At 36.7% G+C, this 14,097-nt stretch overlaps 1 protein-coding gene across 1 annotated transcript in view; it reads left to right on the plus strand.

Annotated features, from left to right (window-relative positions):
* The window catches only part of CFAP47 (cilia and flagella associated protein 47), a 259,426-nt gene that overhangs the window by 34,619 nt on the left and 210,710 nt on the right, over positions 1 to 14,097 (plus strand). Inside the window, 4 exon segments of the mRNA XM_042809679.1 lie at positions 847 to 924; positions 1,461 to 1,611; positions 2,926 to 3,020; positions 13,054 to 13,222. Coding sequence (XP_042665613.1) covers positions 847 to 924; positions 1,461 to 1,611; positions 2,926 to 3,020; positions 13,054 to 13,222 — 493 coding nt within the window.

Consider the following 14,097-nt stretch of genomic DNA (forward strand, 5'->3'; position numbering starts at 1 on the left):
AGGGGGGAGTTTCTCACAGTTGTTGATGGCTTGTAAGCTGGTCAGAGCAGTACTGAGACCAATAACAGAAGTATCTAAACAGCCTCTCACTTGAGCTGATTCAAGTCATATTGTTGGCAAGCTGTTGAAACTAACATTTCATTGTTTTCATAGAATCATTTGCACAGTTTAGTGTTTAATGGAGTTGCAGGACTGAAATATTCTTCATTTTTGACTACTTTTTTAATTACAGAATGAAGTTAATTTAGAGATGAATAACTAGTAAACTTGATCTGATAATAGGAGTGCAATAAACATCCAATCCTGGTTTGTTTTCTGCATGTCTGTTTCCTGAACTTGTCTATAGTCAGATAAGTAGGGGAAAGAAAAAAAAAAAAAAATTTCTACTGTTGGGGTTGATCTTTGTTACCTTTTTTGACCTTAATCCTGGATTGTCCATCTTCTGTGGCTGCCTACATTATGCTCATTGAACCTAATGATCATTTTTTTCATTCCACTTCTAACAAACATTGCCCCAGGCAATAGCATCTGTTTTGCAGCAGCAATTCCCTCAAGGATTTTGCCTATAGATATGCTGCGTGCTAGTCTTCATGTTTGCTGAATAGAACTAATCCATCCATTCAGCTTTATTCTGTTAGAGAATACCGCTCATTCTAGTGATACAACTTCCTGCCACGTTTGCTTTGTCTGCAGAAGACTAGCCATTTGGAGCTTTATTGATAGCAACAACTATCCAGATATGTCTTCTTTGTTTGTTTTGTTTTTACTTGTAGTTGTGGCTAATTTGATGAGACTTTTATGTTAAAATGACCTTGTCAACAATCACACTGTTCTTTGTTAACTTAGGTAGCAATTCGAAACTCAGGAGTACTAATGCTTAGGATCAGTGGATTTGTAGATACCCCTGAAATAAAGATTGATGTGGTAAGTATGAAGACATTCTAGCAATTGGTAAGACTTGTAGTGTTTTGCATTACCTTGATGTCAAAGTGCTTCTTCTCTACTTTGTATTTTCTGTTTTTATTTCCTGTGTGAACTTCCTGAGGAAAATTATCAAATGAAGGAAAATAACTTAAGAGGAGAAGTTAAAAACTAAACGTACATGTGGAAGTTACACTAAGAGTTAGCTCTAACCTTTGGACTTGAACACTTGGGAAAAATGATTGTATTAATACAGAGAGGATTTCTTTAAGTTAGTTGCAGAGAAAAATGTAGGATAGCGGTAAGTGGATCCACTGATCTGTTTATTGAAAGAAGGAAAACCCTTGTGATGCTGCAACTGGATTTCTATATTGAATTCTTAACTGTTGTGTTTGCTACCTTGGAAATAATTTCAAGATAAGGGCTAGGCAAAACAATTGATCAATTGAGATGTCTGCCTGATGGTAAATCTGTGAAAAATATAGTTCTTCAAGTTCTGTTCAACTACAGGCTTTTTTTTTTCTTCTTTAAACTTACAGGAACAATTTGATTTTGGTGGTGTTTATGTTGGTTCTACAAAATCAATTCCATTTTTACTGCAGAATGAAGGACAAGCACCTACCAAAGTGCTATTTGATTTTTTGAAGTATAAGGATTTTAAACTTGATTCTAACAAGGATGACAAGACAGGTATTGGCTTTTGTTGTATCAATTTTCACTGAATGAAAAAAAAATGGGATAATGTTAAGAGAAAATCTGTGAGAATATTTCTGGCATATAAATGTTATAATTTACAGAAAATGTAAGGCAATCTTTTTATATTGAACAGTGGTTTAATGCAAAAAATGACATTTGCTAAAATTAAGCATTTGGAAAATAGTTTCCTGTAGATTATTATTATTTTTTTCGCCTATGGTTGCAAAGGCATTTAAAAATGTCTGATTACCCTCACACCAGTTAAAATTAAAAAACAAAACAAAAAACAGAATGTCAACTACACTTATTTCCTATTCTTAGACTTTTGCCCCTGTTTTGATAATGTTTACTTTTAAGTTAATTCATCATCATTATGGTGTTCTGGACTTTTTTTATAACATTGCAAGGAGTCTGAGAGTTAATCACAGGGTCTCTTTTACATAATGCCCAAATCAGGATGGCATTGGAGCAGTATAAGGAATTTGGCTGCTGTTCTTTGTTTCTTGATATTACTACAGTTTCTTATTCTTTATTCGTTGTTGCTCATCCCTTTTTTAATTCAGTCCTGGTATTGTCTGTGTTATACTTAAACATGAAAGATTTTTCAGCTATGTTCATTCAGCCTCTTGTTACTGCAAGCTCAGGAAATTGGAACACTTGTGCAAGCCAGTATTTTAATTTCTATTTATATCCTTATGTAGAACTAAATGTGGATGATCACAAAAAGTAATCTGATGAGAACAAAGGGACCTCCTTATCACACAATAGATTTCAAAGGGAAAGTGAAGGCCCTTAGTCAGTTATCTTAATTAAAGGTCTGTAAGACTGTCTATGGTAGACAACTAACCACCCTGGGAATTGATTCATTACACGATTTCCAGATCAGACTTTGTGCTTGAAACGAATAATGTGACATCCGTTGATATCCCATATTGTTCAGATGGTTTTGTCACAGAGTGAATATTGTCCTCAGAGGTGGTTTACTTCATGCTTCTGTCAGTGTTTTTAAAATAGGACCCAAAAGCCTAAAGAATTAAGGAAGCCTAAACTGGTAAAGGCTAGAAGTCATTTAGGGGGAAAAAACTTCAGCTGACTATTTTATGACTTTCATTAAAGTTACTGTTATTATCACTTCTGAAAGTTAACTCCAGAACGCTTATGAAAATATTATGCTCATCCATATCTTGATGAAAAACATCTGCTGTGTATATATCTGTGGTGGACATCACTTAAAATTACTGCAATTCTTACAAGATTGATATTTAGTACAAAGGCACCTGTAATGTGATTCTGACTTTTGTTTGACAGAGGTTGACAGCGGTTCTTCAAAGACTCATTTGCATTCAGTTACTTTACAGGGAAAGTCATCCCTGCAGTGCTCATTGTCCTTCACACCGAAAGAGGTAGGCTTTCATATTATGAACCTCAACAAACCTGTTGTATTAGTTGGGTATATTTTGTATCATAAAATCATAGAATGGCATGGGTTGGAAGGGACCTCAATGTTCAGCTACTACCAACCCTACTGCCATAGTCAGGGTGGCCATCCACTAAAACAGGCACCTGCTCAAGTTGCCCAGGGTCCCATTCAACCTGATCTTGAAATTTGTAATGTCGTTGTGAGGGAGACAGATATATAAATTGGAGTAAGTCATAGAAATAATGTAAGTAAAACAGGTAAAATAATTGTTCAGTGCCAATAATACAACACTTCCTGTCTGAGTTGCTGTGCTCAGAGAAAGAAGTGGACCAATAAAAGCAATAGAAATGACTAGAAGTCCAGAAAGTACAAAAAAAAAAAAATTAAATAGAATATTGTTAACATATGGTAGTATCATTGTAGTAGATACGAATGAATAATGAGTGTAAATTATGACAGGTGGATTAAATTTGAGATAAAAACTCTATAGCAAAAGGGGTCAAATTTTCAGGTAAATTATTTTGGAATCTTCGTTATTGAAGATTCCTGAGAAAGATTTGACAAACCTAGGAATGCCATGCTCTCTTTTTTTGCTAGAGAATGGAATAAATTATCTCTAAGTTTATTGCATACAATTTCAATTTATCTTGTATTTTGTTTACCCAGTAGTTCTGGAGTGAACTATCAAGGCTTAATAAATATTCTTTCTGTGTGAAATTCAGAACAGTTGAACAATAACTAATACACAGAAGTGTAGATTTTTAGCTTATGAAATTGGAATATGGAAAGGTTATCTGCTTATCTCTGTTATGGAGGTGCATACAGACATTGTTATAATTGCATTTTTGTTTCCACTTTTCTCTTCTATCTTAGGAAATGGCTTTTTGTTTCAGCCCACAAGTTCAATTTTGTCTCTAATTCTTGCCATCATCCAGAGGTGCATGTTTCTTTTTGTAAAAGTAATGTGTTCAAATCGTGTTCTCTTAAGCATATTTTTCACCTTAAAGTCATGATAGATACTGAAAGCTTCTCATGTTTTTTCTCTGTTTACACTGGCTGATTGTAAAATAGAAATGAGAAGCAAAATGCTACTTCGTAACTACCAGTTAGCATCTAGTAAGCCATGAATATAACAGCACAGTAAGTCAATGGTTGATAAAATTGGAATGCCTTTCTCTAAGAACTTTCCGAATCTCCCGAGTTTTCCTTCCTTTTTTTTTTTTTTTTTTTTTTTAAATCATATGATGACATTGAAATGGTCATCGTCTTTGCAGAGGTTTCCTGTTTATGGATTAGATGAGAACAAAGTAATGATTATACAAATATTTTGATTTTGCTGATCTAGTGGTTGATATTCTTTTCAGCATCTACATAGAAAATTCAGAAGTTAGAAGTTTGATAAAAGTGGAATGCTCAAATATACTGATTTAAAAATTATAAGCAGGATCTGAAACATTACTTTAGAATCACACAACACTATTTCATAAATAATACAAGGATATGTACAACATGTAAGATTTAAATGTAAAAATAGGTTAAATTTTAAGGCTTCTGTTTTAGTTTATCCTAGAGTCGTAGAATGACCTGGGTTGGAAGGGACCTCAAGGATCATGAATCTCCAACCCCCCTGCCACATGCAGGGCCACCAACCTCCCCATTTAATACCAGACCAGGCTGCCCAGGGCCCCATCCAGCCTGGCCTTGAACACCTCCAGGGATGGGGCATCCACAACCTCTCTGGGCAGCCTGTTCCAGCACCTCACCACTCTCTCTGTAAAGAATTTCCACCTGACATCTAACCTAAATCTTCAACTTCAAACCATTTCCCCTTGTCCTGCTGTTATCTACCCTTGTAAAGAGTTGACTCCCCTCCTGTTTGTAGGCTCCCTTTAGGTACTGAAAGGCTGCAATGAGGTCCCCCAGCAGCATTCTCTTCTCCAGGCTGAACAAGCCCAGCTCCCTCAGCCTGTCTTCACAGGGGAGGTGCTCCAGCCCCCTGATCATCTTTGTGGCTCTCCTCTGGACCCTCTCCAGGAGCTCTCTGTCTTGTACTGGGGGCTCCAGACCTGGACACAGTACTACAGATGGGGTCTTTCAAGAGCAGAGTAAAGAGGGACAATCACCTTCCTCTCCCTGCTGGCCACCCCTCTTGTGAGGGAGCCCAGGATACCATTTGCTTTCCCAGCTGCAAGAGCACACTGCTGGCTCATGTTCGGTTTTTCATCCACCAGGACCCCCAGGTCCTTCTCTGCAGGGCTGCTCTCAAGGTCTGCTCCTTCCAGTCTGTATGGATGCCTGGGATTCCTCCAGCCCAAGTGCAAATCCTTGCACTTTGCTGCGTTGAACCTCATTAGGTTCACCCAGGCCCTTTCCTTCCACCTTGTTAACCACACCACTCAGCTTGGTTTCATCAGCGAACTTGCTGAGGGTGCACTCTATTCTGTTGTTGATGTCATTGATAAAGATGTTAAAGAGCACCGGTCCCAAGACAGACCCCTGGGGGGGATGCTGCTTGTTACTGGCCTCCACCTGGACATAGAGGGTGGTGATTAATGGTTCTGTCTGCAGCCTGTCAACCAATTTCTTATCCATTGAGTGGTCCACCCATCAAATCCATATTCCTCCTATTTGGAGATAAGGATGTGGTGGGGTACCATGTAAAAGGCTTTGCTCAAGTCCAGGTTCATGATATTGGTTGTCTTTCCTATGTCCACTGATGCTGTCACTCCATCATAGAAGGCCACCAGATTGGTTAAACATGACCTTCCCCTGGTGAAACTGCTAGTTGTCTCGGATCACACATTCATTCCTCATGTGATCAAGCATGTTGTCCAGGAGAATCTGTTCCATGATCTTCCCAGGCACAGAGGTGAGACTCACCAGCATGTAGTTCCCTGGGTCCTCCTTGCTCCCTTTCTTTTAAAGGGGAGTGATGTGACCCTTCCCCCGGTCATCTGGGGCCTCACCTGACAGCCACGACTTTTCAAATATGATGGGGAGCGACTTAATATGATGGATCATATTTCAGTTAGAGGGACCTCAAAGCCCACCCAACCCAAACCCTGCTGTAGACAGGGCTGTCCCCCCACCAGCTCAGGCTGCCCAGGGCCCCATCCAACCTGGCCTTGAGCGCCTCCAAGGATGGGGCACCACAGCTTCTCTGGGCAGCCTGGGCCAGGGTCTCACTACACTGGAAGTGAAAAATTTCCCCCTGACATCTAACCTAAATCTCATCTCTTTTAGGTTAAAGCTTGTCCTATTGTAAAAACTTGGTCTCCCTCCTGCCTATAAGTTCTTTTTTAAGTACTGGAAGGCCTCAATGAGGCCTCCCTGTAGACTTCTCCAAGCTAAACAAGCCCAGCTCCCTTAACCTTTCTACATAGGAGTGGTGCTCCAGCCCTTTGATCATCTTTGTGGCCCTCCTCTGGGCTTGCTTCAGTAGTTTTATTTGTCCAAAACTGTTTAACTTAAATGCCGTGGCAGGGGGTTGGAATCTGGGTGGTCTTTCACGTCCCTCTTAAACCAAACCATTCTGTGATTCTATGAGTTGCAATGTATGTTTCTAACCTGCAGTGTAGTTGTAGTTAACTTTTTTCCCCCTTCCCCTTTCATCTTGGTAGATAAAAGTACATAATTATGTGTAAGGTCTAAAATTCAGCCATATTGATATAAGCCGTAACCTGGAACTTGGCAGCTCTGTTTCTGCTTATTGCGTGGGATTTATCTGGTGATAGTCCTGCTGTACAAACTGATTCTTTATTCTTTACTGTACTAGAAAGTACTGCAGCAGAAAAGCCAATTATGTCCTTCCAGGCTAGTGAAATACTAACTCTCTAAAATCCTAAATAAACCTTATCCCTCCAAACTATCAAAATCAGGATTCTGTGTCTCTTTTAGTACTTCATTTCCTACTGAATTATAATTGATCTTTATTGTTGTTTTCTTTCCTAGTTTTAATCCATGCTAGTTAGGATGATTTAATATGTTTTGTTTTTTCTTACGTTGCTGTAAATTTAAGTGATTAGGCATATAGACTATCCACTGTTTCAGAAGTCTTCTGAAATAATGTAATTTCATTTGTCATCTGAGCATCTCCAGCTGTCATTTATGAATAGTGGTGTGGTAATCTAACTGAAAACAAGGTTATATTAGTTACAGCCTGCTTTACTTATGATATAAATTTTAGGGGGGAAGAAAAATTTTTCTTGCCCACAGCTTCTCTGGGCAGCCTGGGCCAGAGTCTCTCTTCCCTCTCAGTGAAAAAAAATTTCTCCCTGACATCTCACTTAAATCTCATCTCTTAGATTAAAGCTCTTCCTCTTGTCCTGTCATTATCAGACCATGCAAAAAGACAGTCTCCCTCCTGCCTATAAGCTCCTTTGAAGTTCTGGAAGGTTTCAGTGGGGTCTTCCTGGATCCTTGTCTTCTCCAGGCTGAAGAAGCCTAACTCATCCTCTCTTTTTTCATGAGAGGTGCTTCAGCTCTTTGATCATCTTTGCGGTCCTTCCCTGAGCCTGTTCCTATTACTCCATGCAGACATACAGAAACTCTGAATAGCTCCCACAATTTGTATTAAAATGTAATAGGCACAGTTAAATGTGACATCAAAGGAAATTCCTAAAGAGGAGATATATTGGCGAGTTTATAAAATAACATCAACAAATTTTGACATAACTCTCACACTGCTCTAAGAAGTAGTGAAATTAAATTAAGTGTAGGAGCTGCTCAGGCAAGGCACGCTTCATTCTTGTTTCTCCAGCCTCTCAGAAAGTGTTAGGGGTGACAAAGCTCTCCATCTCACTAGAAGGAGTTTAACAGTGGGATTCATTTGCGTTTATTGTTAGAGAGGTATGTGAGAGCAATATACAAAAATACAAATGGATAAGCTGCTAAACCTTCTTAATACCATTTTTATAAAGAAGAAATGATCCTTTCTCTTTTGCTTTGTTATACTTTTAATTTACTCTCAATGACTACATTTCAGTTTTGTTTTTTTCACTTTGGTTTAGCTTGCTGCATGTCTGATTTGTTATACAGGGCTTTCATTTCAGATGCTGAAATAAAATTTCATGCTAGTTTTAAGAATAGCAATATATAAATAGGCAATATGAACGTATGGCTGAATACTTGTTGGAGTTCTCCTGAACCTTATTCAAGAAGTAAGGTTTTTCTGTCTTTGACCCATATTCTGCAAACTAGATTTTGCTACCTATCTAGGTAACACTAAGGTGCCCTTTGTTTCTCTCTTCTGTACAAGACAAGTAGGCAGTGTGTGAGCACAGTGAATATTGGCCCAGTGATGATTTTTGTTCCTGTGTTGTCATTGTGCTTTATGAGGCTGGATAATACACCTGGTAGCAGCAGTATCATGCAAGTTCTAGTAAGGCAAAAAGGAAAAAAAAAGGGTTGGGTGTGCTGCTTTAAAAAAAAAAAAAAAAAAAAAATCTGCTGGAAAAAAGCAAATTCCAGCATCTTGGAAAAAAGGCAGATTACACAGCTGTACAATAATGAGGCTCATGAGAGCTTTGATGGAGACAAATGGACAAAGTCTCAACTGTCAGAGCTTATTGCCTAGGCTTTGTACAAGGAAGTGGCAGGTGGTATTTGATTTATTTATTATTTGACATTGATAATAATGGAATTGTTTATTTTTAGTGAACGGAATTCTCAGATAAGAAATACCATGGAAAACCAGATGTGAAACTGCAAAATACTCAGAGTATTTTTAATGCATCATCCCTGTACTGTACTCTGTGGTTTAATTTTAATGTTTTAAATGGTGGATTTGAACACTTGTTGCATTATTTGTTGTGCTGCTTATAAGCTATGTGTATGTTTTAACAAAAGGCCAACGTTAAGTCTTAAAACTTGTGTATAGATTTTGTATTCAGCTACAGTGCATAAGCACTTGGTTCTTCAGTATCATTTTATTATATTGTTTGGCTTAAATTTTAGAGTAATTTTTTTAAATATAGTCACAATTCTGGAATCACTGCTGAAATCTACCTTGCTAGTGCTATAAATAAATTTTAAAATGATTCCTACACACAAAAAAAATTGGTGATTTCGAATGCTTCAAGATGTTTGTACAGTGTGCTAATTATGTGATAAATACAATGATATTTTCTTTCACAGATGTTTTAAGTTAATTTTAAGTGATAGTTTACTGATTGACTGTGTGAAGTTGTACTGTAAGAGCAAGTCTTGTGATTTTAGGGAGATATGATGTATTCTTTGTGCTAAATAAAGTGTTTGATTCCTGGATTTGACAGCAAAATTTTTGCTCAACCTTGTTCCCCCCTCAGTCTGATAATTCTGCTTAATTTTTTTTCGAATGCATTCGTTGTAGGTGCCTTTATATTCTCATGGGTTTTGGGGTAACACTTTCCTCTTTTGTTTATCTCAGTGTACTTTGTGTTTAGGCCTGAGGCCGGAAGGCACTCAGCTGTGTTCACTTTCCACTGTTTGGCTTAGAGCTGCCATCTACTCTATGACCTAACCGTGGCATTTTGAAAATCTCAAATGAATTTGGGTAGCTGAGCTTTCTTGATCAAAAAAGTTTTCTTAAAATTCTACGACATTTATTTAGCAAGAAAGAGATGTGTTTTTCTTGTAAATGACTACTAAATGAAATATTGCCAAAAAGTTTTATTTAAAGAATTGTTATCTTGTGTCGTGGCTTCCTACGCGAGCGTATCTGTTGGAGGTGACCACATAACAAAAAACTGCTTTGTTGCGCATGACCTTTTTAAAGCTTCTTTTGAAGTATTTGAATTGCTGAGGTTCCCACTTTGCAGATCAGGTCTCTTTTCCAATTAACGTGCATAATTACATTAAATCAGGACAGGAAAAATATTTCATATTATATTAATAACCCCGAGTGTTTGTGAAACAACTCGTACTAGGCTGCTTGCTTCTTATCCTTTCCTCCTCGTGTCCTCTGGTTTACAAAATTAAATGTAGGCTTCAGAAAAATATCTGAACAAGTAACTATGGAGAATTCATGGACTGCAAGTCTAGTAATAATTTCAGAGGTTTTGTTTGATTTTTTTTTTTTTAAAGAAATGTCATTAATTTTGTGCATTATGCAAAATAATAGATAATTGTTCATTTTGAAGTATTAGAGATTGAAAGTGAAAAATAAATCTGCTGTGAAAAGTAATGATTGTGGTTGCAAAGCATTAAGAAAAAAATTAACTTTCAATTCTGTTTCAGTGATGTTTATACATGTATATGATTAAAATACAATTTCTGCACATAAATATGAGTCATTTTTTATTTTGACTGCATATTAGTTAATGGGTAGTTAATGAATGAAAGGTGTGTATGAATCAGGTACAAGTTATGTGACTTGATATTATGAAAATCCACTTCTGTGAGTAGTCTTGGCTCTGTCTTTACACTACTGAACTTCAGGGCAAATGTAGGCTTTCAGTGAACGTGAGGATCTACGTGTAGTGAATCAAACTGTTGCTTTTGTTTGCCAGTACAAAGCAGGTAAAACTCTTGCTTCACAATAGCAGGAAAACACATTGGCCTGATGCTGGGAATGAAAAACAAATTTTGAAAAGCTGCTTTGGAAGGATAGAGAGATTCCACCTCTTACTGGCCAACCTGAATGCACAGAACAGTAGTGCTATAGGCACTGCTCTTTTGCATAATCAATTATGTCATAACATATGTTAAGCAGTGTAATCTTAGCAAGCAGGGGCTTGAAAAATTGTATAATTATATTTGTATGCCTGTCATACATGATAAGAATGGAAAGGATTTTCTAGATAAATTGTTTATACTGCATTGCTTTGGCAGTAGTACTTGGAGTATTAGAATTGCCCACATAGGATGTCCATGCTGGCTATGGGAAGCTGCCAGGCCTGGCTATAATCTTTAAACCTGAGATGTGTGCTGAGATATGCGGTCATCTTCTCTTTATGGTGAGCCGTACTGCTTGGGAGCCATTGATATATGCAGCAGATTGCATTTTACACTTTAGAAAATGAATGCTAAGTACGTGTGACCAATATAAAAAATTGTACAGCTTGATGAGCGTGATGGAAGCTTCTGATGGGTTCTGGTCTGTAACTGTTAAACTCTCTAGCTTGAGTAGAGAGTACTGGAAAATTTCCCTCTTATTGATTCACTTTGAAGTTGTTTCTTTCTTAAACATGTATATTTACAGCTATGTTACTAATGCACCAGGTATTCACCTTTAATTTGTCAAACCTCACATATATTTTCAGAAAATAATTTAAATTATTTTTGATGGATTTCAAAGTCTTGATGTGCTTTTTATGCTTTTTATTTTCAACTGTGAGAAAAGATAGTTGTTTGTCTAAAGCTGCAAAGAGACACTGTTGTGAAGGATGACATATTTCAAACATGCTTTGAAGTGAAAGGAGTTTCTACCTCTGTGAGGAAAATATCATTTTTAGCTTTTTTTCCATTATTTGCATTTTATACTGATGTAATGTAGAATATTTTTTGTGGTGGTTTTTATGATATTAAATATAGAAGCACGTTTAAATTCTATCAGGCTTTTAAGTCAGTCTTTGCTAACAATACAATTCAGTATTAGTTACTAAAAAAATTTCATGTCATTTATCGTCTTAATTTTGCAAAGTGCAATTCTGTGTTATAAAATCTAATCATAAAATCTTTCAGATCTGAATCATCAGTGATAATATGAGTGCTGTGATCTTGCTAGAAAGAATTTCCCCTTGCTGCACATAGTCATCTTACGAAATATACGTTCCATAACATTCAGCACATGTTGCTCACCAGGAGCTTGTAAATCTGTCTTACAAATGCTGCTGGAACTCCAAACATTATAAATGCTGTCGTCTTGATTCTCATTATCTAGGTTCTGTGTTGAATCAATTGCAGGTGAATATTTGCCTCATTTTTTGTGGTAGCGCCTTTTTTTTTTTTCTTTTCCTGTCATTTATATGTTGTACTCACTACAATATATACAAAAGTGTATATAGCACACTTTTAAAGCACAATGCACTATTCCCTGTGGTATTTGGAAGCTTTTAAATGATTTATATCTCCTTTATATACCTGGCTTTGCTGCATATTTTAAGCAGCACACAGACTTTGTAGGCCAGAATCCTTTTTGAAGATTGCAGTGTCCTTCAAGGTGAAAACAGCTGTAGAATTTGAAGTATCCCAGTAGTGGCTTTATGGTAGAAGGTTTGGTTTTTCTTGTGTTGCCTTTTTTATGGTTATCCTCTTTTTTTTTTTTTTTTTTTTTTTTTTTTTTTTCTCTTTGTCTGGAGAGCATACTGTTAAGTTTGTCCTTGGAAAGACTGCACAAAAGACAAGAAATGCTTTCTTGAAAAGTGCACTATGAAATAAATTAGGCCTCTCAAGTGCACAAGCTGTGCGTGGATGTGGGGAGAAGGGAGGAAGGAGGGAACTTTCAGTGAAATGAACTACTATCTTCAAATTCTATAAACCTCACTTATGAGGGGGATGTTACTGCTGTGATAAAACTGGGATCAAAACCAATGGAATTTGGAATCTTCAAAATCAGCGAGGTTCAATGATGGTGGTTTTAGTAGTGTCTGTTTTACTCACACTTCACTTGAATGTTTGAGTCCATGTTGCTTATGCTGAGTCTTTCTCTTCAACGTTTGAAAATCACTTTCTCAATTTACATAGTTTTGTTTCCCCCTCCTTGCTCATGGTTATGTCACAGTTCCAATCTTTATCTTTGCTCATATTGCGAAGGAGCACAGCATGGTGACTTACCAGAAGCCTTGTCTGTAGCTGTGCTGATAACCCTGATTCTTTTGAGCATACAATTTTTTTCCTTGGTAGGGTGAATATGTCTTTTCACTGCATAGTTAAATGACTGATAACGAATAGTAATGAAAATCCTATTCCTGTGATCAACTTTAATGTTAATTTTGATAATTATGAAATATTAATAAGGAACAGTGATAACGCTCAGATGGTTCAAGAAACACCAATTGCTTTGGGAAAGTGACCATGATGATATTTATGTCCTTTAGGTGGCGGCGTATAACTTCATTCTTCCAGTTAACACTCGTTGGTATGACCTTCCATTGCTACAGCAACACAGTGCATCTGCAACTTCTGTTGGATCTGTAAAGCATGTCATTTCTCCACAGCCACGGAGAGCGACTGTGGCTATTCCAATCTGTAGAGTTAAAGCAGTTGGTAGGTAAACTAGGAACCTAAAGAAAGTGATAGCTGCTTACATTTCTGGTGATATTTTTGCTTGTGTTCCAATTACAGAGAATTACCATTTAACTGCACCCTCCTCCTCCTTAAAAAAACAAAAAACCAAAAACACACAGGAAATGAGAATGGAAGGCTGAAAATTAAATTACTGAATAGTTTGTAAATTTCTTGGAAATGTGAAAATTTTTTAAATGTAAATTTGTATTTTTAAATATATATATAAACTTCTTTCTGTGCATATGTAAATCCTATCACATATGCTATGAAATATGTTTTTTTTTTTCTATGGGTGTTTTCCTATATCGGTTTTCCAATTCTTTGATTTAAATAAAAACAAAAAACTAAAAAAAAAAAAATCAAAATTCAGTTTTGTTCTTACTCCAGTTAATATCTCTGCTCCTTAATGTATAAATCTCAGCATTGACAGCAGTTCATCTGTGTAGAAAACTGGTGTATCATTCATGATCCTTTTCCAGTCTCCGCCTGTGAGAGCCATGAGCTCTAGCTATATTTAAAATCCTTTTAAAATGCCTCTATACCTCTGGTCCCATCTGAGATAATGACTTAGTCTTTTTGCTTCTGTTTGCTTTCATACGAGGAACTGTACTCTTCTGGCCTTTCAGAATTTGTGAATATCCAAATTTATAGGCACTTTGTCTGCAATAAGATATAAGTATCTTAAACAATTCTTCTCTGCTTTTGTTAAAACAGTTTCTGTTTTTGGTTACTCTCCTGTCTGATTCAATCAAATATATAAACCTCCATATGGTGGTTACTTGAATTCATCAGGTTTTCTCAACTTAGTTTTTAATATGTATTTACTCTCTATTTGAGAATGAGACTTAAGTGTT

This window comes from Centrocercus urophasianus, unplaced genomic scaffold, assembly GCF_019232065.1.
Source record: "Centrocercus urophasianus isolate 14NV4802_14NV808 unplaced genomic scaffold, USGS_Curo_1.0 seq_12, whole genome shotgun sequence".
Taxonomy (NCBI): domain Eukaryota; kingdom Metazoa; phylum Chordata; class Aves; order Galliformes; family Phasianidae; genus Centrocercus; species Centrocercus urophasianus.